This window comes from Triturus cristatus, chromosome 8 (assembly GCF_964204655.1).
Source record: "Triturus cristatus chromosome 8, aTriCri1.1, whole genome shotgun sequence".
Classification (NCBI taxonomy): Eukaryota; Metazoa; Chordata; class Amphibia; order Caudata; family Salamandridae; genus Triturus; species Triturus cristatus.
The window spans coordinates 183972625-183999881 of NC_140591.1; the positions used below are offsets into that span (position 1 = coordinate 183972625).

The 27257-nt window shown below is 48.6% G+C and overlaps 1 protein-coding gene across 3 annotated transcripts in view; it reads right to left on the reverse strand.

Moving 5' to 3' along the window:
- The window catches only part of LOC146801785 (E3 ubiquitin-protein ligase TTC3-like), a 1762960-nt gene that overhangs the window by 1379229 nt on the left and 356474 nt on the right, over positions 1–27257 (reverse strand). For all 3 annotated transcript variants that reach the window (XM_085621278.1, XM_085621277.1, XM_085621276.1), the window contains exons 12-13: positions 17155–17317; positions 17022–17058 (exon numbers count right to left, since the gene is read on the reverse strand). In XM_085621278.1, the coding sequence (XP_085477404.1) occupies positions 17022–17058; positions 17155–17317 (200 nt within the window). The remainder of the gene's footprint in view (positions 1–17021; positions 17059–17154; positions 17318–27257) is intronic.

A 27257-nucleotide genomic window follows, 5' to 3' on the forward strand; every position in this document is an offset into this window, starting at 1 on the left:
GAGCAAAAGAATGATGGCTTTAACCCAGATCTCTTGACTACAGGTTAATGTTTGATTTGTTCTGCATTCCGTCCATCAATTGTGTGTCTTTTGCTAAAAATATAACACAACAGTGATGGTTTCGAAGGTACAAACTTTGCTCTTGTGAGGGGAGTCTCACACCCTGAAACATAGTCCCACTCAATGAGCGAGTTTCGCAACTGACTTGCATTCGGTTTGCTACTATTCTTAGTGCCAAAGTGACCAGACACAATGCACTGAAATGCAGCCCAGAACAGTAATCAGTGACCGACATTAAATCAAGATTTCCACCCATCATGTTTAGTTTTTTACAGCCTCACAGCTTGAAGGAGTCTCACCCATGAGAAGCCAGTCTCAGTCATTGTAACCCACTCTGATCCTTGTGCAGGAGTCTCACACTGTAAAGCACATTCATGTGCAGGAGTCTCACACTGTAAAGCACATTCTTGCTCATTTGAAAAAGTGTGGAATACCTCACTCAGTCTCACCCATAAGAGGCGAGTCTCAATCATTGCAGCGCATTCGGATCCTGGAGTAGGATCCTCAAACAATGAAGCACACTGTCACTCATTGGGTAAAGTGTGGAATATCTCCCAGTTTCACTCATTAAGGGTGAGTCTAACGACGCAGAAACTCACTCCTCGTCTCTCTCCACGGCAATGTTCACATTTAAACCTTCTTATATCTGAAGACTTCTTGTTTCTTTAAAAAAAATATTGTTTGGTAAAAGACATGCAGATCACACATCTGATGAGCCTTGGAGTTGAGAAGGAACTGGATATGTTTAGATGCTAGAACTACTCCCCACTCAAAGTCTACCAAGGCCATGAGATGGGACTTTGCCACATTACCAGCACTGACAATTTGGCGCACCTATTATGGAAGGATCTGGCCTGGGAAAACCAGTTTGGCCATGACCATGGCTACACTAGCACCTGTATTACTCAGAGCCTTCATGTCAACCCCCATTGATTTTTGGCCACTGCATGTATTTCTCCATACTAACAGGCCAGTGGGCCAAAGTCTTAATGTTCTCACCACCCATGAACACTAAGGTGCCCTCTGTGGGCTCTTTTGGATCTCTCAGGTCAACTTCCAACCCCATCCCTTCACTAGCAATCCCCTTGCAGTGGTCACCAGTCTGTGCGTATTCGGTGCACGTTAAGTCTCTCCTTTTGTGGCCTGGCTGATAACAAACAAAGCACACCCCAGCCCCTGCCCCATCCCCCCCTTGGATTAGGGTGTGGCTCTAGGGTCCCCCTTTAACATTTTTGGGGCACTCTATGGGATTCCTCTTTTTCTTCTTTACCCACCTCTTTCCCCTGAAGGGAGCCTAACCTCCTTTCTTTTGGTCATCACCCACAGGGAACTGGATGTGGACCCATTTATCAGCTGTCTTGCTCAGTTCCCTGGGGCCAGACAACTTAACAAATTAAAGAGGCCTTCAAAAGTGTCCACTTGGTAGCCCTTAACCTAGCCATTTAGTACCTTAACTGAAGTGTCAACAAAGTCAAGCCATGTCTGTGTTGCCCTCTTCTGTGTTAGCCTAAGCTTCTGCCTGCATTCTTCAAAAATAAGTCCAAAGAGCTCAATAAGTGCTGTCTTCATGTGTTGGTAGGACTCTGCTATCACATCCTCAAGTCTGAGTAGAATTTCCCTACCAAATACTGGCACTGACTCCCAGAGTAGTGTTCCCCAGTTTTGTGTACCCATTTTCCTCATTCTGAGAGCTCTCTCCTATGAGGTCATCAACTTTTATATATCATCACCTTGGACGTAACTAGGGACTATTCCTTTGGGCAATCTGACTTCTTGGGCACCCCAGGCAGATACCTCAGTTACTCTTCTGCTGCCACAGTTACCTCTGGGCCAGAGGCCCAGCCTGGCCCTCCTTTCTTCAAAAGCCTATAATCTCTCAGCCAAGGTTATGACAACTAGCTCTCTCTTTATTTAGTGTCCAAAACAGTTCACATTCAACGTAATGAAGGAGCTTATGTCATTCTCCTGGTTTGCCATTTTCTTCTCTCTGGTGTGTACTGAACCCCACTGGGAGATGCGTTATGGTTTTTTACCAGCCTTTCTAGTGCATGCAGTTATTTACCTGACTTAATTATTTTAACTTGCTGCAATGTCTGGGTGTTGTGGTCTGTGTGTCAAGTATAAGAAAAACCCACTCTTGAACAACCCTTTCTCTCCCTCCACCGCAACCCTCCCAGTCGGTGGATTCAGAACTATCCTCTCCTTCCCTCTGGAAGTGCCTGAACCTCATCACTCTCCCCTCCCCCAAATGAATTGAAATCAACTATTTCTTGGTGCTACAATGAGGCCAGCAATGCATTAGACATGATTTGCAATTCAATTTAGGGTAAGACTGGGTTGGCTGAATGCTTTAGTGTCAGAATGAAAACAAATCCAGTGGGAGGGCATACTTGGAAAGTTACAGAACACAGTTTTTCAGCTGCACGTATAAATGCCAAACTACACATTTTGCAAAAATGGATTTTCGGATGGCTTAGATATAATTACATTTGAAAAAACGAATGGAGTTGGTTGCGTTTCATTAGAAGAACAGAACTTGGAAATTTCAATTTTGGATTTTTCTTAGGAAGGCAAGCGAGGGTGAGAAATGCCATTGCCTGCTGACTTGAGCTCATAAAAAAAGACTACGTAAAAGAACAACTCAAAAAATATAAAACTATCTGTCTGAATTATAATCAAATGGTATACCTTCTCTTCTAGGCCCCTACAGCAAATTTAAGCATAGTTAGGGAACATTCTGCCCCTTTTGTTTGGTAGCTCCTCTTCTGTGCTCTATTTAAAGCATGTTTGCGATATCCAATAGGTGCTAATGAACAAGTTACTAACCTTCGGTAACCATATATCTGTAAGAGACATATATTATTTATAGATTCCTTACCTTAGAATTACCCCGAAGCGTCAGACTGGATCCTGAGAATTTTTTCTCAGCAGTACTCCTGCGCGTTGATGGGTGGCGTCGGTCGACTCAGCGTCGTGATCACTGGGATGACGTTGCGGTATTACTTAGATGCCGCCCCTGCGCTCTGACGTCAGTTCTTTTACATGATATTCCACACCAGAAGCGCAGAGCCATGCAAGACACTGACCACTGATGCACAAAACTAGGGCCCTGAAAGGGAGTCCCTTACTCTAGAAGTCAGTTCACAAACGGGAAGGATGAGTGGGGCGGTAAGGAATCTATAACTAATATATGTCTCTTACAGATATATCATTACCGAAAGTAAGGAACTTGTTCATCTGAAAGAGACTATTACTTATAGATTCCCTTACCTTCGAATAGATACCACAGCAATACCAACCCCGGAGGTGGGTCTGCGAACTAAGTTCACATCAGAAAGTCCTAAAGAACTGAAGGGCCAAAGAAGCCGTCTCTCCGGACTTGTTTATCTAGGCAGTAATGTTTAGTGAATGTGTGTAGTGATGCCCACGTTCCTGCCTGGCAGATGTCACTTCACGTCCCAAAGCAGTATTGGCAGCCGTCGTCCTGGTGGAATGGGCGCGCAGTCCTTCCGGAGGCTCCTTTTTCACCAAGCGATAATAAATCTTAATGCAAAGGACGATTCAGCGAGAGATGGTCCGTTTTTGCACGGCCCGACCTTTCTTGGCACCCACATACCCAACAAAGAGTTGATCGTCCATCCGGAATTGTTTTTTGCGATCCAGATAAAATGAGGACGCACATTTTGGATCTAGGCGGTGGAGTCTTTCCTCCTCCTTGGAAGGATGCAGGGGCGGGAAGAAGGTGAGCAAAGTGATGATCTGTCCTATGTGGAAAGAGATTACCACTTTGGGTAGAAAAGAAGGCCTATTTCGAAGGACAGCCTTGTCCAGATAGACAGCAAGGAAAGGTGGCTTCGAAGATAGAGCCTGCATCTTACTCACCCTGCAAGCAGAGGTGATGGCAACCACAAAAGCAGTTTTTAAAGTCAAGAGTCTGAGAGGACAATTATGTAGTGGCTCGAAGGGAGGGCACATAGGGTAATTCAAGACCACATTCATGTCCCATGGGGTACTACGAAAGGAATAGGAGGAAAGAGATGAGTAATGCCCTTAAGAAAACTATTTACAATAGGGGACTTGAAAAGAGAAGGCTGATCAGGAAGACCAGCTAAAGGCCGAAATGGCCTAAAGATAGCCTTTAAGAGTGCCCAGACCAGAGCCCTGCTGGGCTAAAGAAAGAATGAAGAGGAGAACCTCAGAAAGAGGGGCATAAAGGGGATCCACAGCCTTTGCTGCGCACCATGCCACAAATTTGTTCCATCTACAGGCTTTAAATGTTTTAGTAGAGGGACGCCTGGCTGCCAAGATGACATTACAGACTTCGGGAGGAAGGTCGTAAGCTGTCAACTGTCGGCGCTCAATCTCCACACAAGAAGGTGGAAGCTGGACAGGTGCGGGTGGAGGACCGTCCTCTGCTGCTGTGACAGAAGAGCCTCCCGAAGAGGCAGTCTGATCAGAAGATCAATGGCCATGTTCGAGAGCTAGGGATATCATACTCTTCGTGCCCAGTCCAGAGCCACAAGAATGACTTGGGCCTAGTCTCGCTTGATCTTCTTCAGCACTCTGGGCAGCAGTGGTATAGGCGGAAAGGCGTATAGAAGACCACAATTCCACTTGCGACGAAAAGCGTCGCCGAGCGAGTGCCGCCTTGGAAATTCCAATGCGCAGAACTGCTGACAACGCACGTTCTCTTCGGTGGTGAAGAGATCTAACCAAGGCTCTCCTAACTGCTGAAAGAGACCTTGTACCATCTCCGAGTGAAGACGCCACTTGTGATCCATCAGGCACCGGTGGCTGAGTTCATCTGCCTTGGCGTTCAGAGAACCTGCCACGTGTTGAACCACACAGGACATGCCCTGATGTTCCAGCCACATACTAAGGCGAAGAGCCTCTTGACATAGGGTCCACGACCCCACCCCGCCCTGTTTGTTGCAGTACCACATGGCGGTGGTGTGGTCGATGAACACCTGCACCACCCTTCCTTTGACAGAAGGAAGAAATGCCTTCAGTGCCAGATGAATGGCCCGGAGCTCCAGAAGGTTGATGTGGAGCCTGGAGACCAGAGGCCTCTGATCTCCGCCTCTCCCATGTGGCCGTCCCATCCTACGAGTGAAGCATCTGTCAACATTATGATCTCTGGCTGGAGAAGGGAAAGGGATCACCTAGGTGCATTTGTCACAGGCCCTGGAAACCTATTCTGGCCCCAGGCACCAGATGCAGACCTCGTGGCGAGCGGCACAGACATCGGTTTGTGACAGGTCCGACAAGGCTTGAACCCTGTTGTTGCGGGACGTGATATTTTCCCTTGAACACTGGATTTTTTAAAAGATTCTGCAGAAAAAAGTATTGACAGAGACCAAGGAGTTGCTCTGGATCTGCCTCTGAAGACGTGAAAGCAGGTAACAAAACGTAAGGTGGGTGGCACTTATATGGGGCTCTGCTTGTCACTTCCAGAGTGGAGCATTGTTGTGCGGACCTGCAATGCAGGAATACAGCTTTAAAACTTTTGGATCCAGACGGGCGGCTGGGGAATATTAACAAGATGAGGAATCTGCAATTAGAAGGACATATCATAATTGATGCAGTAAATTGCCCAGCAGATGAAGCCCTTTCGGAGCGCATCAGTCACCCAAATGCTTTCACTTTGCTTCATAAGCTTTATTTGTAGGTGGCACTCATGGCCTGAATGAGGATCCTCCTACAGCTCTATAAAATGTCTAATCCTGCGAATTCATGATGTTCATGGGCCATGAAGTCAAAGTCAAAGACCCCAGGTCTTAATGAAATACTTGTCCTCTCTGGCAGTATAGAGCAAACTCTTTCACAGATAAATTGGAGCTGCCACCAAAAGGCTCACAAGCTTAAGAGAACTAATGTATCTGAAGGCTGGGGTACTAGAATGATAGTGCAGTGTTTGGATTGAACTCTTTTGACTATCCAGGGAATGAGGGGAAATAGGAGAAAGGTGTAAGCAAACATTTAATTCCTTGTCATCAAAAATGCAACTTCCGGGGGGAGGAGCCTAGCGCGCAACCAAGATGGCCGCGTAGGTGCGAGGCTCCCGAGGACCTCCGCAACCTCCTACGTTTATCCTGTCTTCATCCTGCATCGGTTGAGGGGACTGTGTCGGTGAGCCTGAGCCGAGGTGGTACCCGTTTCCCGTTTTCGAATCGGACCTCGGGTGCCGGAGTAAGCACCGATTGAAGTTTGCGGCCTACTTCTCTCCTGGCCCCGGATTCGCGCTTGGGGGCGACCCAGTGGCAAAGTGAACAACAACGGCGGGCTGGGCCTGGCGAGTCGCGTACCCCGCGCTTTCACTTTCACTTTCGCGCCCCCTTGCCGTCTTTGCAAGTGGGATCGCGGAACTCTTTGTGTTGGGGTGGCCTCGCTGGGAGACCCTGCCTGCCTGCCTGCCTGCTGTGGCCCGCTCCGCCGTCCTGGGGTGGCCCCCCGGAGCTCGTGGCCTTGATTGCTTGCCTTTTACGGCGTGGCTGGTGCGGGTGTGAGACCCGCGACAATGGCCACGAAACAAGATGGAGATCGGTCGAAGGCCAAGTCGACCCGGCGTGGCGCCGCACATCAGGCCAACATCATGGACCGCTACACCCTCCCGAAGGGATCTCCCGGCGGACCGCACAGGTCCTCTGAGTGCCCCCCGGGTGCCCCGGATTTGCCCACGGATCTGACTCTGCAAGAAGTCATGGGCGCCATTGCTGAGATGAAGGCCTCGGTGGGCCAGCGGTTCGACACCTTGGCGCCTAAGATCGACGCGGTCCTCGTTGATGTTAACCTGGTGAGAGCTGATCTCTCTAAGACTAACGACCGGGTCGATTCTTTGGCCCACACCGCGTCGGGCCTCACGACTGAGGTGGCGGCCCTTCAAACGGAGGTGCACCGACTTCGTCAGGCGAGTGCGCTCATGGATCGGCACCTGGAGGACTCCGAGAGCCGGGCCCGGAGGAATAATATCCGCATCATCGGAGTACCCGAGGGACGGGAGGAGTCGGCGGCGGATCTCTTCGTGGAGGACCTGATCACTACCCATCTCCAGCCTCGGGGACTGAGTAAATTCTTTGCCGTGGAGAGGGCTCATAGAGTTCCCGGGGGAAGGCCGAAGGTCGGAGCCCCTCCGCGGCCTCTTATTGCCCGTATTTTTAACTTTCGGGACAGGGACGCGATTCTGCAAGCCTCCAGACTGCAAGGGCCGATTAAGCTGGAGAACATGGAGGTGAACTTTTATCCTGACTTCACCCAAGCGGTCCAGAAGCAGAGACTGAGCTTCCTGGGCGTCAAGCGGCGGCTTCGGGACATGAACTTAAAATACGCCATGCTCTTCCCGGCCAGGCTGCGGGTGGAGGTGGATGGTCGCACTCACTTTTTTGATCGTCCTGAAACGGTCGGGGACTGGCTGGACACTTTGTCTGGGGGTCGTGATCGGGATGGCGGGGGGGGGGGGGCGGCGGGAGGAGACGGCCCACTGGATCGGGACTGAGGTGTTGATACTGGGCCTCACTCTGGACGAATATAATGCCACTTTCGGACAAGCTTAGGGTCTTTCGTTCTTTTGTACTCGTTTTCCCTCCTTTGGAGGTGGTGCGGGGTCTCGAAGGGGTACTCTTTCCTCCTCTAGGGGGTCTAACTAGTTTCAATTATATAGGGGCGACAGGCACACTGCAAGTTGGGGGGGCTGTCTGGGCTCATGCAGGGGTGCAGGGAGGGGGGAGTTTTGTTGGGGCGGTTGGGTTGGGGTGGGGTGTTGTTCAGTTGTACCACAAGGCAAAAGTATCGTCGTGCTATTCCTAAAGTGCTCTCTGGGGGACGAGTGATTGCTTTCGTTTATGATGGGGGGTAGGGGACTGAGTCTTTTGTCCTGGAATGTTAATGGACTGGGGGACAGGATAAAACGAGGTGTGGTCCTGCAGTTCCTGAAACGAATTTCACCCGATATAGTTTTTCTGCAGGAGACGCACCTCATTGGCAACTCCTTTTGTGCTATGAATCGACGGGGCTACCACCTTGTGGCCCACTCGGGCTTCACGTCTGGTTCAAGGGGTGTGGGCATCATGGCCAAGACCTCGCTCCCGTTGGAAGTTGATGAGGTGCTCCATGATGACAGGGGACGTTACACGGTTCTGGTGGGTAGAATGGAGGGCAGAGTGGTTGTTTTTGTTTCTGTCTATGTCCCGCCAGGGTTGCAGACGACCACCTTTGCGGATCTGGGGCGCCTCCTCCTTGGCCTTCCGGAGGGGATTCTAGTGGTTGGGGGGGATTTTAACGCAGTGGTTTCCGGAACTGAGGATCGTCACCCCCCTAGGGATCTCCCCGGTGCCCAAGCGTGGTTGTCTGGCCTCTTGGATACCTTGGGGCTGGTGGATTGTTGGAGTTTGAAACATCCTACGCAGCTACAGTACACCTTTCATTCCGGGGCCCATGGCAGTCTCTCAAGGCTAGATTATGTCCTGGTGCCGGCGGCGCATGCGGGGAGGATCGGGGAGGTGCGCCATTTGGCGCGGGGTATTTCGGACCACTCCCCGCTCTTGTTGCACTTCGATATTCTTCCGAGGGGAGAGGGTAGGGTGGTCCAGATTAATCCCTGGTACCTGCGTGACCTCACCATTCGCGCAGAGTTGGTTAAATCCCTTAAGCGATATTTTGACGATAATGTGGGGTCTGTGTCATCGGCGGTCTCTCTGTGGGAGGCGTTCAAGACGGTACTCCGGGGGGAGGCCCTGTCCCTTATTTCCCATTCCCGGAGGCGCGAGCGAGAGGAGGTGACACGTGTTGAAACTGAGATAACAGAGTTGGAGGGTGATCTAGAATGTGGGGTGACGGATGACAAATTACATGTTCTCCGACTCAAGCAAGCGGCCTATAAGGCCCTCGTTACGGAGGCGGCCAGGGGCCTCAGTAGAGAGCAACAGGGGAGACTGTATGATGTGGGTGATAAGGCTGGTAAATTGATTGCGTGGCTGGACAAAAAGGAGAGAGCGAGTCGAGTTGTCCCATCGATTGAGAAACAGGATGGTGTGTGCGTCACTGAACCGGAAGAAATTGTTGACTGCTTCGCAGAATATTTCCGTGGGGTGTATTCCCCGGTGTCCTCCCGCTCGGAAGAGGATTCCCATGCCCTGTTCAGGGATATCGCGCTGCCTTCCCTTTCAGAGGAGGACAGAGTGTCGTTGGACGCCGCCCCAACATCTGAGGAAATTGCCCTCGCCATACTTTCGGTCGCTTCCGGCAAGGCCATGGGTCCTAATGGTCTTCCCATCGAATTGTACAAGCTGCGACCGGATACGCTGGCGCCGCATCTCCGTGCTATGTTCCTCGCGGCCCGCTCGGCGGGTTCCCTCCCGCTAGACCAGCGTCTGGCCACTATCGTGGTTATTCATAAGGAGGGGAGGCCGCGGGACCGGGTCACATCCTATCGGCCTATTTCGCTGCTGAATGCGGAGCCCAAAATTCTCGCCAAGGTGTTGGCTAATCGGCTGGTAGGCGTGGTGTGCGATTTGATTCACCAGGATCAGTCCGGCTTTATCCCTCATCACAACACTGCGCTTAACCTGCGGCGCTTGCATGGGTTGCTCGCACGTGTCCCGTTCATACGGGAGCCGGCCATTTTGGCGTCCCTGGACGCCACTATGGCGTTTGACACACTTGAGTGGCCATATATTTGGGCGACACTCGCGAAGTTTGGGTTTGGCCCGGGATTCATCGGTTGGGTGAAATTGTTGTACTTTGGACCGCTGGCGCAGGTGGTTGTGAACGGTAGAGTGTCGGCTCCGTTTGAGCTGGGTAGGGGCACGCGGCAGGGCTGCCCGTTATCACCGCTCCTTTTCGCGCTTGCCTTGGAGCCCCTGGCGGAGTGGCTGCGGTGGCATCCTTCTATCCGTGGTCTCCGTTGGACCCCCGAGTATGAGGACCGCGTATCTCTATACGCTGATGATATTCTTCTGTACCTGGCTTCCCCACGTAAATCACTGATAGTACTGGTTGACGTATTGCACTCATTTGGCCTCAACTCCGGCCTTGTCATCAACTGGGCTAAATCGTGTGTGTATGTTTTCTCTGGGGAGGATCCTATCCTTCCGCGGGGTTGTCCTATCCAGATCGCCCCGCGGGGATTTAGGTACCTGGGTGTCTTCATTACCCTGGACGCGGAGGCCCGATATAAACAGAACTTGCTTCCCCCCCCTCCAGCGCCTGAAGGAGGACGTCGCGCGTTGGAGGCGCTTGCCGCTCTCGCCGCTCGGCCGGGCGGCATTGTTTAAGATGATGTCACTGCCACGTTTCCTGTACGCTTTACAGAACACAATGGACGTTGTCCCGGCGCGCTACTTTCGCGAGGTGGAGAGTTTGCAGCGCCGACTGTTCTGGGAGGGTAGACCGCGTATCGCCCTGGCGAAGCTGAAGCTCCCGTGGTACGACGGGGGGGTTGCCCTCCCAGATATCAAGCGATATTATTGGGCCTCCCAGCTGGCTGCGATCAATCACGGCCTTTACGGGCCCGCTCTAAACCCAGCATTTGAGATGGATAAGATGTTACTGCCGGGTGGTGAATATAATCGGGCGCTTTATTCTAGCTCGGTCGACGCACGTCTGACGGGCCCCACGCGGGTCATGGTACGAGTGTGGCACGCGGCTAACGTGGCGATGGGGTGGAAGGATCGCTTGACCCGGGCGACGCCACTATACGCATCTGAGCGGCTGGGCTCCCTGTGGACCTCGAAGGGCTTTGAGAAGTGGGACATGATAGGCATCAGCAGGGTGGGCGATCTCTGGACGAGGGGGGGGATTCAAAACGTTCGATGTGCTGCAGACAGAATTCCAGCTGCAGGACAGGGAGTACTTTCGATATCTGCAGATTCGTCATGCGTTGTGCTCCGTATTTCCGGACGTTGCCTCCATCCCGGAGTACTCCCCTTTGGAGGATAGAGTGCTAGATGGGCATGTACCGGACGGCACGATTTCATTAATTTACAAAAAGCTTATCAATGACCGTTCGGGGCTGCTGACTAGCCTTCGTGAGGCGTGGGGGGCTGATGGATTGGAGCTGGATGACGAGGACTGGGTGTCTGCGGTGGCCTCCCCGAAAGAGGTGGCCATACCGGCCCGCCTTCGCTTCGTCCAGCTCAAGATACTCCATAGGGTCTATGTTACGGGGCCGAGGCTGATGCGTATGGGCTATGCTGTGGACGGGTTGTGTAAGCGTGGGTGTGGTTCTTTGGGGATCTTTCTCCATATTTTGTGGGAATGCCCGGATGTGGTGCGATTCTGGCGTGGTGTGCATGAGGTTTTGGAGGTAGTTACGCGTGTGCCGCTGCTGCCCGAGGCGAGGAGATGTCTTCTGAATGTGTGGGAGCCAACCGACTACTCGGTGCCGCAGACGTGGTGGGTGACTCTGGGATATATGGTGGCCAAACGTGACATTGCTCAACTGTGGGGTTCCCAGAGGTCGCCGACTGTCTCGGCGTGGAAGGATAACATGGATTGGTGTATGTTTCGGGAAAAGGTGGTGTATGTTGCGAGAGGTAAGCCTGGGACATGGGTGAAAGTATGGGGCCCCTGGAACGCCTACCGTGGGGGAATCTGTACCCCGCCGTTACTGCCTGATCCGTCACCGGCCCCGTCTCCTTAGCCTGTTTGTCTTCCCGGTTCTGGGCAATGAGTCTACTTAGTCCCCGTCCTGACCTTTCCCCCCCCTCGATATTCCTATGGATTGGTGGGGTCCCCCCCTAGGGGAGCACATGCTGTTGTTTCCGATTGTGGGTTGCCTTGTGGATTAGTTTTTTGTTGTTATTTATATTAAAATGAAACCGTTGTGTGGGGTTCGGATGGTGTGGCTGCCAACGCTTCTTTCAACTCCTGTGAATTCCCCTCTGCCGCAGCATGCGTGCTATTGTCTGTATCACATGCTCCTCCTGCTTGCTAGCGGCCGGCCTGAAGGTTGTAGGCCCATCTTTGCATATCTTTTGGATTCTGTAATAAACGGTTTAAAAAAAAAAAAAAAAAAAATTCAACTTCCCTCATCCTTGGTTGCCAGTGTCTGCTGTCAAAATATAGATATTTCTTGTTTGCTCTCTTCATGAACAGGTCAAGATTAGGATGTCTCCACTTCTGAAACACGGACACCAGACTCCTCTAGATGAGCTCTCATTTCTGTACTCTTCTACTGCCCAGCTTAGTGAGTCTGCCCACTCGTTCATTACTCCAGGAAGATGATCTGCCTTTAGAAAGATGCCATTGTGATTTGCACATACACACTATAGCTAGGCCTTTTGTGATTGCTGGTGGTGTGGTCTCTACTTTTCTGTTGACCTAATTCATGGATGTGGTGTTTCCCATGCATATTAATACAGTTAAATGGCGAACCCTTGGTTAGAATGGAGCTAACTCTTTGTGGATTGCTCGGAGCTCAAGGATGTTGATGTGGAGTAACGTTTCTTTGTGGCTCCTGGAACCAGAAGACACATGCTGACAATTCTTGCAGATGCACACTAAATCCTTTCATTGTGGCATTTATTGTCATTATGAAGGAAAAAAGAGGGGAAACATAAAAAAAGCACTTGAATTGTGTTCTGTTTGTTAGCCCAACATGGATAGATGACTTTACTCTTCCTGGGATTTTCATATCATCTCAGAATGAACATTGGGGCTAGATCCCCTGAGAGCGCAATTGCTCATGAAGTGGTCTAATATGTAGGTATTAATTGGGCACTAGTAGAATAGAAGAGGATAGATGCAGAGCAGACTTGTACTTGCGGACTTTTGAGGTGTGAAGCTGCTAATATTTCTTAGCAATTACTTAATGGCAGGTGGCACGTTCTTCCAAAGATTATGCTTTCACAAATATTTATCTCCAAACAGTTTCCAATAACTGAATCCTGGTTGTAGGCGTTAAGAAGGACTTTGCTATATTGATTGTGAAACACAGGCAGTTGAAAAGGTTGAAGCAAGTTGACATATAGACAATTGCACTGTTTATGCTGCTAGTTTTGATGACCCATATCACCCAAATATGGGTACATATGGTGGCCATATCTTCTGAGATGGGCTGCCATTGGTGCTATTTCATAAATATAGGGGACGTAGATTTCAGGCCAAAAGAAAAAACGTAGAATTAGTAGTGGAAACCGGCGACCTGAAAGAGTAGATAATTGCTAAGCCTGGGAGGAATCGGGATGATAAAATGCTCATTTTGTAGAGGTAGTCAAGGTAAGTAGTCTCCAGTATGTAAGAAATCATGTCTTGAAGGGTTACCGTGCGAAACAACTGTGAGGAATTTGTTCAGGCACCTCGAATCCAACATGCATGTTGATCCTCCTGACTTCATCCGGATCCTCCCGATGAGGAAGAACCTCGCCTAGACCCATTTGTTCTGTCGAGTCTTTGAAAAGGGTCTGAGGGGCTCTTTGTGTAACCCGGAAAGAATTCCTGCCTTTAGAAGAGTGGTTGTGCACTGCACGCATGGCGAGGGTTCCAGGTGTCTTTTGTATGAATACCAACGTGTGCCCCTAGCAAACTATATCCTGAACCCACTTCTTTATGGGGAGTGAAAAGCGCTCTTGAAGAATGGACAGCAGTTTTTTGATCCACACAGGTAATCAGTAGGCACTGCCAGTAAGAAATCGTTGTCTGGATTCCTGATCTTTTGAGTGTCCGCGTACTCTTCTCTTAGTGTTGGACAAGCCAGATGGTTGCAATGCTGAGGTCCTCATAGTGTGTTGAGAAAAACATTAAGACCTTCCACAGTAGGATTCTTGTTGTTGCAGCTGTGAGTGATATGATATGGCTGAAAAGAATCTCTAAAAGCCTGGTTGTCCAGGGTCTTCAGTCTCGAAGGAATGGCTGTCTATGTGTTTGAAGAGAACCCAATGAGCTGGGTGTGTTGGTCTCTGCTTTCAAATTCTGAAGAACATCATTCAAATGTCATGTCTAGAACATGGTTTTACATCTCTGGTCAAAATGCGCTACACCTAAGCCAGCCATGACGGCACACCACTGCCACTCTCACTAGTCAACAAGCACCTGCTCCATACATCTACTGATGAATCAATGATAGGAGAAAATGTGCTCTCTCTCCTCTATCTCTTTTCCCTTCTAGAGTAAATTCAAGGTAAGGGTCAATATCATTCCATATTTGGCAAGAAGTGCACACTAATATCACCATTGCATTAGCAGCCCGGTGGATGCAGCAGTCAGTGATGAGACATGGGCCAGGGGATCTGTATTTCCTTTCCAGCCTTGGAACGAATGTTGAAACAGTATGAGGAAACATGTTCTCTGCAGATTTCACCCCCACCTTTTGCCCCCTTTTGACTATTAGGCACTGGTGTAATGATACTGAAATGCAGCTGATCCCTGATAATCAGGACACAGTGCATGTGCTCTGGCCCTTAAAAAGGTGCATGGTTGATTGGCTTATACCCAATTGGCACAGCTTAACTCACTTGCAAGTCCCTAGTAGATGGTACCAAGGGTACTCATGGCCTGTAATTTAGAGGATCCGCTAAGGGACTACAGCACGTGTTGTGCCACACTGAGAGGCATAAGATTAAACATGGCTCCCAGTCTGCCACTGCAGACTGGAAGGGCAGTTTAAAACACATTGGTAACTTGGCTTTGCCATTTTAAGCAATGGTAAAGCTCAAACTCCCTTCCTATAATGTGTATGTCCTCCCTACAGCAGCCCTATTGAGTACTAGGGAAGGGTGCAGCATATTGGTAATAGGGCATGTCTTAACATGTTCTAGCAGCAAACACCCACAACTGTCATTTTTACTGCAAGAGGGATCTGTAGCCCCATTGGTGAGTACACGGTTACATGCTGACAACTCAGCTGTGCGAACTCCTGAATGTGACTACCAAAGTTGGCACTTCAAGGTATAAAACAACTCATTACATTAAGCCCGACTTGATGCTCAGGTCGAAATTAATTTAACTTATTGCCACATGCAACTTTTAGAATGCTGCTACTCTGTTGCCCAAGTTCTCCAGTGGCCATTTACTGAGGCTGGACATGAGACAGTCTTCTGCCCTCTTGAGGAGCCAGGAAAAGTAACAAAAGAGGCCTGCCACTAGAGGAGGTGTTAACTCCACCTGGCAGGAAGATACATGGGATGTTGGCCTAAAAGGCGAGCTTCAAACAGGAAGCCTCCTTTGAAGGGCAAGTAGCAAGCACACGTAGGAGTTGCTGCCCTATTATGTAGGTAGACAGACTGGCCTCTCGGGTGAGTAGCGTGCTTTATAAACTCCCGATTCATTTATTGGCAGCAGGTACAGAGTGGGAAAAGATGCCAAACCAGTTTCCCTTGGGAGTGTAGCCAAATGGCAGCCACACCCCTAGGGTGGGCTAACGAGCTCTCAAGAGGGAGCAAGAGTTTCTGCCATCTTGAGAGTGTGCAGAATAGAGCATTCTGGGATAGCTAGATGCCACACTTTCCAGGAAGTTGTAATCAGGGAGGGAGGGACCATGGTAGCCCATTGGATAGTGACTGCGACCTCCCGTAAGGGCACTTTCTGGGTACAAAAAGGAGACCCCTAGCACTCAATGTCGTTGTACTAGAGAAGAGAACCAGAAAAGGAGTGCCTTACTGTACCAAGGGCATGGCAAAGAGATGCTGCCTTGAATTTGGACCACACCTGATGCACATTGGGCTAGCAAATGAAAGTACTGTGCCTGCAGTGTCCTAGGATGCTTGTTTACGATCTAGTGAGGACCTGGCTTGGCAGTTTGGGCTGGACTGTTCCCATGAGACACAGGGTGAAGGCTGATTTGCATATGGCCCAGGTCTAAACTGGGGTTGCATGGTGAGCAAAAGAATGATGGATTTAACCCAGATCTCTTGACTGGGGGTGAATGTTTTGATTTGGTCTGCAATCCGTCCATCAATTGTGTGGCTTTTGCTTCCTCGGCCTAAGTGCGCCGGGTATGCCCAGACGTGGGCCCCAAGCTCATTATGCCACTGGATTCAAGCTATCTTGGCTGATGAGGGGGTGAAACCTCGAAACCAGTCCTAGGATGCTTGTTTCCAGTCCAGGGAGGACCTGGCTTGGCAGTTCGTGCTGGACTGTTACCATGAGGCACAGGGTCAAGACTGATTTGTATATGGCCAGGTCTAAACTGGAGTGGCATGGTGAGCAAAATAATGATGGATTTAACCCAGATCTCTTGACTGGGAGTGAATGTTTTGATTTGTTCTGCATTCCGTCCAATTTTTTGTCTTTTGCTTATTTTTATGTACAGCACATAATGTTTATGCCGGTGAGGAAGGCGTGCCAGGTGAAGATGATTGCAGGAGCTTAAGTGGAGGATTTATTTGCGCAGCAGATGAGGAAGGTTTCTCTTCAGGTTTTTTAGGCACTTACTTGACAAAGCTTTTATGTCCCTTAGGAAGGAGTACCCATGATATAAAACTCCACAGATATAGAAGGCTTGTCCTCCTTAACCTTGTCCCATTCGTCACTCTTCTTGGAAGAAGTGGAAGTAACACTCTTGCTGACTTGCCCAAGAACAGTGAGCTTTTTCAAGAATGGAGTGATAGATTCACATTCTTTGCATAACCTGCCATGTAGTGGTTGGAGTCGGGGACCAGAATTTGTTAACTGGACAACCATGGGTGTGTCCGAAAATAGGTAGGTCAAACTCCATCAGAACACAAACCCCAATACTCACTGGCTTTATCCTCATATATTATTTTATTTGTGATAAGAAAGTGAAAAAGGATGTGAACATGTACCCAAAATTACCATTATGTTCTATATGCTACTGCAATATAGACCCTCAGCAATACCAGATCATCATGTCAATCTTGACCTCTATAAACGTATTAATTCTAATTGTGTTCCCTTCATCCATATTAATAAAAATTATATGTACTGAGGTATGCAGGGAGAAATGATTAGCAAGAAGCAGCTTTGCTTTTCAGAAAATGTTTTAAATATATAATTTGGTATGTACTTACGTAAACGGCAAGTAGCGCCCATCTAATTCTCCAAGTTCTACAATTTTAAAGAAAAATGTACTATTATTTAGACACTAAATATTAAGTTAGGTAAAAATAATAGTCGCTATAACTTAACTGACGAAAACTGTACCTTGTTTGTTTCCAAAAACTTTTCTAAACTTTAAGTATTGTTGACTAAGCTCTTTTACACCCTCCGGATCCATCTTGCACAGTATTTGAGCCTCCTCATTGGCAGCAATTGCTCGTTGAAAGTCTCCAACTAGAAATAGAGCATCACAAAACCTATAGTGACCCTATTGAGAAAAAATGTGTTAAAAGTTAGACTCGTTTGTTATGCATTTAAGAGACAGGAAAAGAAACAACTGCATTTATAAACTAGCACTCCAAGGGCCTATGATTATCAATCCAGGGCATAACACCACCATGGTGAGCACATAGTGTTCTTTCCCAGACCATGCCCAAGGGCTCCACGGATAGTAACAGGGGCAAAAAAGACTTCCCTGCAGAAATAGAAATGTAAAAAAAATAACCCAGCTCAATAACAGTGCGCTGCTGTAAAATCCTCAAAAAAGTTTTCACCTCCCTTAAATTTCTAAAACCAGTACAAACAAGAACAAGACAGTCACTAATGTGGCTTTTGAGTGCAGAAAAGTTTTTTTGTGAAGAGCTGTGGATGGAAAAGAGAATACATAGCCGTCATCTGTGAACAAGGTGATGAAAAAGCATAATTGGATGAGAGGTGATAAGGGAAATGAAAAGTTCTGGGGCAGTGGGAGTCGATACACGGGTGTTAAAAACTGTTTAAAAGCACACAGTTTTAATTGCAACAACAAAGAAGCCCACACTAAGGGCGATTTAAAAGCAGGCTTTTGGGGATGCAAGGGAACGGATGGAAATGTGAGAAAAGGCAATGAAAGACATTATTCCCACTTTTCTACTGATTTTATCTAACAGAAGAAATTATTGCACTTCACCGCACTGTAATCAAAACGTTGCTGAATTCGGAGATAACACTTTCTCGGTTTGTTAACAACTCCCACTACCACTTGCCCCAGACATTAAAACTTCTACGGGAAATACACGAAGTACAAGCATTACAGAGCTAGAGGATATCACAATACTATGGTGGAGGCCTCTGGGTTACAGGTAATAGGAGTTTGTCGATAGGGTAGTAAATGCAACACACAGAATAATCAGTGGAGAAACAAAACTACTTACAAGCATGCCTCAGACGAAGTGGGAAATAGTGTACAGCAAGCTCAGGAGAAAGCTATCACTGTGTGCTTTAAGCAGCCTATGAACTGTCAGTACCATCAGACCCCTCAGCATGTAATCTGCTGGCCAGCGCTCACCTTCTATACGGAGATGGCCCTTTTCCAGTAGTATCCATACCCTTAGAACGCTTTATTGCATGATACATGTCTATGGGCGACAGCACTCTTGTTGTTCTGTTTTCCATCCTACAGGAATTTAATGAGACCACCTATAAGCATGTGAGGTGTCATGATCTGTATATGAGGAAACGTGCGAAAGTCTCAAGCTAAATATAAGTTTTGTAGATTGCCCAGAAAGACTGCTATCATCACTTCCACAGCCCACCCACAGGATCCGTCTTGTCCATTTTCAGGCACCATGGAGTACTGAGTCTTCGCTTGCGAGGAGAAAAGTCCACAGCAGATCCTGAGCCGTCAGCCTATACATCTCACATATCTTTTGGTGCCTGTGAAACCAAAGCACCTGCAAGGACTTAAAAGGATCAGGGTAACCAGCTTCACCGGGTTGCAGTGCTTAAGAATGAGATACGTTTATTAGTGAACCCTAAGCAATGCAAGAGTATCAGCTAGCCCTGAGAAATGCGTTAATTGTTTTAGTGAGAAGGTAACAGCGTTAATTGTTTTAGTGAGAAGGTAACAGCCAGCTGCCTTAGAAAGTGTAGTTGCTGTAAGGCCTAGCATCGCCAAGGCCCTCCTCTTGCACGGACACCTGTCCCACCCCAAAAACACAGTATATCACAACAAGGTACGGTGCTAGTAAGATGAACTAAAGTCTCACAAGGAATATAAATTCCTAGATTTAGGAAAGGGATCAATCTTTTTAAAGTTATATATAGCAGGATTCTGATTAAATGGGAAGGCCATCCTTTATGGAAGAAGATGCCTCACACACATAATAGTGTGATGCTTCATCATTGGCATCCTCTCCCCACCCTGGTAAGATAGTACCACCAGGGAAGGCTTGACCTCCTCAAAGACTTGGCGGTATTAGGTGCGAGAAGTTGGCCTGATATATGATGTCACTAATTCTAGTGTACACCTTGTATCAGTCCAAACAACCCTTATGGTGATTGGTTGTAAAGTCAACCTTATAGACCAGCTATCCTAGTGGTAGCATGGACAAGAGCAGTCTTAGGCTAAACTCTGTATGGCATGTGAAGCCAGCTGTTATACCATTTGTAATCCCTTGAATACCAAATGAAAGGACACCACAACAGATGTATATAAAAATAGAATGTATTTATTCTAGTCAAAATACCCTCAGCACTCTTTATGAGATTCGAGGTAAGTACAACACAGTCTTATTTAAGCATACATTAAGTCACACAGGTAAGTAATACAGTTAGGCCCTAGGGGCCACGCAAACCATATACTAAGTAAGTGGTATAAGAACCACTGTCACGAACACAGGATAGGCCTAGGGAATCGCTGGGGCTACACTATACTACCAAAGGTTAGGAAGTGGGAGGCCCACGGGATTCAGGTGCAGAGTGGAAACACTCACGCGTAATGCGTAAAAGTCAATAGAAATAGTAGTTATTAGAAATTAACAGTTTTAGGACACTTCTGGAATAGCTAGGAGTTCGAGACTTGGAAACTAGACCCTAGGATAGTCAATACCCATGTGAGCACCGGAGTACTCAAGTTACCAAGCCCACGGGCTGTGGGTGCATAGGTGGGAACTTGCGTCGGGTTTCGTCGTTGACTCCTATGGATACCTGAAGGAAAGTTGCTGACAGGCAGTCAGTGAAGAGTGTCCGGTGGATCCCAAGGATGGAATCAAGAAGGAAGGATACCTGCAAGCAGAAGGGACAGAGTCTAGGTCACCAGCCAGGAGCCAGGAAGGAACCAGGCGATGTCGTGCAGATGCAGGAGATGAGGTGAAGCTTGTCGCAGCAGCCACGGGTACCAGGAGGCGTCGAGGAGCCGGACCAGCAAGGTGAAATCAAAGGTTCGTCGTCGCAGAGGTCACTAGCCAACGGGCCAGCAACTGGACAACACGTCGAGCAAGTCAGGTGCAGAAGGGCCCCACGCAGAACACGTGAAGTGTGGGGAGCTGATCTTTGTAAGATGGTGCTCGGGATGGGGGCTTCTCAATTCCCCAAGCACAGCCTCGAGGAAGCCTCAGAAGTCGCGCTAGTCAGTTACTAGCCACTTTTCCCAAGTCGCCGGTCCCACGTCCCTCGTCGCCTCCACGGGTCTCAGCTTTGCTGTAGATGTGGATCTGGTTCAGAGGTGTCTAGAAGTCTCGGCGCTGGTCAGTCTCTGCAGTCGTCCCTCATAGGATCAGTCGCAAAGCAAGCAGCGGTCGCTGGATGGTGCCTGGTTGCCCAGGGTGGTCACTCCTTGGCCACAAGGGAGATTCTTCAGTCTTCTTCCTGAGGTCGAATGTCGAAGGTCCAGATTTTCTGTTCAAGTTGCAGATTCAGGATAATCTAATTTTGCAGGGCTCAGCTACCTTCTAATATACTAGGCTAGTGGGCTGGGCTACCTGCAAGGTCCCTCCTATGGGTGGGACCAGGAAGGGGGGTGGCTACACCCCCTTTCCTTTGTCCAGTTTCGCGCCAGGGCTGGGGCTGGAGTGCCCCAGCACCGGTTTGAACTGGACTATGCATGGAGCACCTTGTGTGCCCCAGGCATGTCTCATTCCTTTCAGCCCTCCCTGCCCCAATACACTAAAGTCTGTCTGGGGAGGTGCTAGCACCTCCCCAAGCAGGAAACCTATTGTCCAGGCCTCCCTGGCTGGGAGGGCTCCCAGCTGCAGGAGGTCAGACTCGTGTCTGTGGCAGCAGCATCCATTTTGTGATGCTGAGGCTTTGGTCAGAGTTAAACAGCAAAGTAGGATTTTAACATGTCTCTCCCTCTAGAAGGGAGGAATAATATCCTCATCACCAGAAATGGTATGGGGGTATTATTCCAAAGTGTTAGAAACCTTACACGCCATGTTTTGATAAAGCCAAACCATAGTTACCATAACCACGAGGATTATAAGGTACTTTAAGAGTATATGGTAGGCTATATCATAGAACAGCTATAAGGACATGGTTCCGAAAGCTGCAGACAGGCTCAGCGCATGCTAGAGCACCATCTCACATGTTACCAAGCACTCTGCCTCCAGGATTGTTAAGACCTGCCATAGAAGTGGCTCACAGGTACACGTGTCTATTTTAAGGGTAGATATAGGTATACTATATCTAAGCAAGGGGTGATTACACGACCTTGCCCCAGCTGAGTGATCAGCCAGTTGTGTCTGATTGGAAGGCCAGGCCAGGGGTGGCATAATACATGCTGCAGCCCCTGGGAGGCCTAGGGTACACCTATGCCCTGGGTACCTAGGGTACACTGTACAGGGTCCAATAAGGTGACCCTTACCAATTGGGTATGTACCTAGGGTACATGGAGTCCATTTTAAAGAGAGAGCAGACAGCCTGAGACCCTGAATGGCAGGATCTCAGTCCAACTAAGTCGAAAAACCAGCTAGACACTAGGCAAAAAAGTTGGGGGTAACCATAGTCAGATATCCACCTGCCTACATTAGGGAGTTCTTGAACAAAACTACTGGACAAAACGGGATCCAGATAATCTCAAATACCTTAGAGTTCCTCGGTTATGACCTTTATTAGTGAGGCACCTTAGGTATGTCTAAACCACTGTATCGGGCGGGTAGGTAGAGAACAATGACTCAAACCCGTCTTACACTCGTCAACATGTTTCGGCCCACAATAACTATCCTATCTAGTCTGCGGCATTCATCTGGGCTCTAGGATCCCTAAATCTAGGCAGTAGGCTCAACCTATCCTACAAGGGAAGGCTACCACATCACCATTGCAACCACCCAGGTGAATCCTACCTGAGTTTTCTTAATACGGACTCAAATAAATCAACCTAGTCGAGAGAAATTACAGACACAAGCATATTTTATGTGATGCAACAGATAAATCTGCTATTACTAAACTAATAGAAGGGATTATTTCCTGGATAGCTCACCAATACTCGCCATAGGTTAGTCTTAAAAACCCAAATTGTGAGCAAACAAGACAGTGACAATGTAAAACATCTCAAGACAACAAGTGTGATGGGTGAGAGGTCCGAGTTATGATCTCGGCTCTCATAGTTGAGCTTCACGTGTGACCCTGGGCAACATTACTCCATCTCCTCGTACCTTAGTTCCCAAAAATGACAGACCAAATGCAATCTTGAGCGGCAAGGGAAGACCGACATTTATTTATGCATGTTTAAAACAAATTTACTCTGTGATGGCCACACAGATGTTAGAGCAGGTTAAGAAGAGACAGGTTTCTATATAGCGCCCACTCGCCATTCTGGTGTCCTAGTGCTGCAAACTAAGGTTCTTGAAATTATTAATTTTTGAGGTCAGATATTGGTGACCAGTTGGTTTTTCTGCTCTTAATCTCCCATTTTTCACAGCAGAGTGGCGATTTGTTGTGATCATGGGATATTGTTTTTAATGTGCCTCTAGCAGGCGGGCGTATTGCTTGAGTTAGGGGCAGGAAGGAGGGTGCAGGGTAGGTGCATGTGGGAGTTCTGTGACCTGTGAACGGGTGAACCCGCCCCACCCCCAACCCGGTAGCCTGCGGATGCATGAGATGTACTGTGGAGTGTGGAGGTCACTGGTGCCCTAGATTAGGTAGTTTAAGCCCCCCCTCCCCAGGATAGGGAAAGGGTGGGTTGGGGGTGCTACTGCCCCCTCACCCGCCCCCCGATTGGGGAGTTGGTGGATACACGTGCTGCGGTTGTGCTTTTGACCCCTGTGCAAAAGAGTAGGAAACACCACTGGTAAACAGAGGAGCTAACACGGGTGCAATGAAGGCGCGCTCGCCGGAGAGCTCGGGAGAAGGTTTGCGTCCGAGGAGATGAGTTGGAGCTGCAGGGAGCTCTGCGGGAGGAGGGAAGTGGAGGAAATTCTTCTGAGCGCAGAGGTGAAATCTGCAGGAGATGAGAGGAGGGAACTCTTCTGGGCATGAAGTGGGGATATACAGGAGGAGAGGACCCGGGGGAAGGGGGGTCTTCTGGGTACAGAGGGGAGCTATGCAGAAGGAGATGAGCGGGGAACTCTTCAGGGCACGGTGTGGAGCTACGTAAGCGCACAGAGAAAGGAAGGGAGAGAGTGAATGGAACTCGGTGTAGAAAACTCACCAGGGGGACACAGATCGGGGGCACTGAGGAGAACTCTCCAGACGGAGCTCAGCCGAGGAGACTTCCCTAATAGAGACAGTCTGAATCTGCAGCTCGGAGGGTCGGGTTTGCAAGGAAAGCCGGGGTAGGTGGGGGGATGTGCAGGGGGCGCTCAGTGGTTAAGACTCCTTTGCTAGAGGCATGAGCACAGAGGGACGACCTGCGCATACTCGACACCGAGGCCAGAACTCTGCAGAGGGAACACAGGGTGGGCTGGTGGGCCGGGGCGGCAGGAGAGGGAGTGCACTGCAGAGCGAACTTTGAGGAAGGTTCTCAGCCGCAGCGTCTCCCCTCAGCTCTTTTGTGATCTTGAAAGTGAAAGCAGTCAGACTCAGTGGGAGAGACTCGGAGTCAGTGGGGGCGTAGGCCACAGTGCGGCTCGGGGAGGAGAGGTATCGGCAGGAGGCTCTGCCGGGAGTGCAGGGGGTGAACTTGGAGACGCTACAGCACCTCGTCAGAGGGATTCATTCAGAAGTGACAGCGTCTGCCAGAGGGGCTCAAGGCAGCGCACTCTGCCGCCCGCAGGAGCCCTGGCATTGAGAGCGGAGTGGGAGCTCCAGTCCTCCCGGAGCAGGAAGTAGAGACGAGAAGGGGGTTGTGCCTTCCCCCAACCTCCCAGGGAAAAGTCTCTCTACTCGCCTTAAATGTCCCCTTTGCAAATGGCCGTACTGATAAAAGCAAAAAACACAAGGAAGCTTTTATAGCTTAGCGTGCCTTGAAATTTTCAGGGCCCTGAAAGCCTGCACTGCGCCAAAATGTCAGAATAACAAAAACGGCAACAGAAAGAAAAACAAGCGTGTGCGTGCCTCGTGCTGAAAGGAGGCAGCAGGGGAAGGGGAGAGAGGAGGGGGCCTGCGCCTGTTTCCCTTGCGGGAGAGAGCAGGAACCATCTGTTAATTACAAACAGATGGTTTTAAAGCTCGCTCCCGCAAGGGAATCGCCAGACGTTGCCATTCAAAGCAATGCAACGCTTTGGCAGAAAAAGGGAATCGATGGCTAAAGGTCTTTTTCCTATGTAGCGCATGAGAGACCTCAAAATGGTGATTCACGCCTAATCGATATTTAATTGGATTACGGAAACACCCTCTACACTGGGATCAGCAAGCAACTCACTGGAAGACTATAAGCCATTCAGAACTTGCCAGCCAGACTCATCCTCAACCTACCACACTGAACTCACAATACAACACATCTTGGGAAACTCCACTGGTAATTCCTTTGTGTATTTGCCTCGTCAAAGCTAGCGACTGCAAGCAGAGAAGGCTTACCACATGTTGTGGTAGAGGAATAGCGGGTCACATAAAGCCTAACAGAGTATTGTCAAATCTATAACGCTTCAGACGCTAGGAGCTTAATTTAGAGGACAGTATGAAAAGAAACCCTCAAAATAACTTCATGACTCACTGTGCACACCATGTAAATGCATAACGTCCTCTACACCTACTCCCCCCCGCCTCTTCCCATCCCACCCCCCTCACCAGGCAGGTATCAGTACAGCCCTTGGTCACACCACAGACCATACTTTTTGGCTCCTGGGAAAAAGTTTGCAAGCACCTATGGTGGAGACCCTTCAAAACGAGAGTAAGGCAGAGTTGGCAATTGTAACATCAGTTTAAGTGCCTACTAAAATGTTGGTTTGAGTGTGCACAATTCAATTGATCTATATTATTTCTACTGACAAGGACTTGATATATTTGATATTGGCAGCAAGCTATGACGGGGCTACAGTCAACACAGAACTGTTCGAAGAATAGATCAGTCATTCACAGTCTCATTTAAAGCGATGAAAAGTCAATTACCACTTCCCCCTCCCCCCCCATTTGTTCTCAACAGCAAACTGGTTTCACCACCAAGTCTTGGAAATTTCAGCATCAATCTCACACAGAACATGGCCTGAATGGCATCTCTGATTTATGACGAGGGTTTTTTCTGTTTTATAATTTACATTCACTTTTAGACAAACTAGTGCTGGCCAGCGAGTAACTTAAAAGATTTCTCAATTACGATACAGTTCCATACGTATATTTCTTTAAGTTATGGCTAGTAATCACACGTAATTGTGATGTTTTCAGTAAATAATCACAGAGCTTTCAAGACTCTTAGGAGTGTGATGGAGCTTGTATACCGTTGACATCACATTAAATGGCATCATATTTGACACTGATCACATCAGAGGATGATACACCAGTGAAATCTGACAGAATAAGGGGAAGTTTATTTCAACACCACCAAAGTCTCAGAAATGTAAAAAAAAAAAAAACATACAAAATAGCCCAGAATGCATACATAAAGGTGTGTTTGAATGAACTAGGGAACATATTATCAAAAGGAGGGACACTGGTCGTCTTGTTCTGAACAGTCCGTCCTATTTAACAAGGGAAGCAGCGGGACCGCTCACTGAGATCAGAGGACTTACAGCAGAGCGGATTCTTATGCTAGCAGGTGCTGCCCTGCACACACGAGAAGTCCAAGTAAAGTCTTGTGTGGAGTTCAGGCTGTACTACTCTTCACCAAGCACAAGTTTCAACCTCGCCTCTAAATGCAGCAGTTTCTTGCTCGTCACTAGTGACCTAATGTCTCTGAGCTAAGCACAAAATGATATTCACAGTTGCGAGTTAAACGTATGCCACAACAGTACGCCCAGTCACGAGCAAAGCAACCAATCTAATTGAAGGTCACGGAAGTAAATTTCCCAACAAAACTTAGCCTTCTTATAGGCTGCGCGAGTTCCTCCCACACCTGCTATGTAGCTGTTCCCAAATATTTCCCTACTTACGACTCTCCAAGAAACGTATGAAACTTGATCTTGCCGATGGTGGTGTCCGCCTCGAAGTTGGGGAACACTTCACCGAGTAGGATACCAGGCATCTTGGCAGGAGAGGCTGGGGATGGCAGGCCGTAGGATGGAACTTTCGGCTTCTGGTTGCCCTACTGCAGTGAATGATGGAAGGTTCGCCTCGTTGGCCGTGCTTATTTTATAATGAGGAAATAAGGGCGGTGAAAGGGGCGCGCTATATCCGCATACGTCACCGAATAGAAAGAAATAGCTATGGCGCCAACTTGTTTCACCTATGTACAAATATTGTACGCCACTGAGGAAAGGAAGAGGCAGCAAGATACGCGTTTACAATAGAAAACATGGCATATTTCTCATCAAAACGCAATGTATTAAAGCACCGGTCGAAATGTAAACCAGCATTGGCCACACGGCCGTGAAAGTGACGCGATCGCGATGCACTTAATGACCCGTGACGGAGGAAAGACAGATGGCAGCTGCGCACGCGCGTGTATCCGCAAGCTTGAGGCCAGAAAAAGCCCGTGGTAGCACTTTCAAAACTCACTTACTAAATGTCTCGCAGAGCTACGCATGCGCTGGCTCAGGCGAGACCTAAAAACCAGCATAACAAATAACAGCCTGATTTGGTGGCTCCATGGATTCATGCATTAATAACAAGGATCTGTTTGGCCTCATAGTCACTGGTCCATTCTCTGAGGGCAATAAAAGGAGTACTATTACGTTTGGTAACCATAAACACTTGTTATTTGAAGACAAAATACAAGTTATGTTAACTAATAATGCGTCATGCAGGGTACATTTTGTAAAACGTGATTTTCAGACCTTAAGGGGAATCAATAACCACCGCCCAGAAGGTATCTAAAATTTACCACAACAGGCGTTTAGGAAATTGAGAAGTGTTTGCAATGGTGTATTTAAATGCACATTTGCCAGGGATGTTCTGCGAAACGTGATCCAGCTTACAGA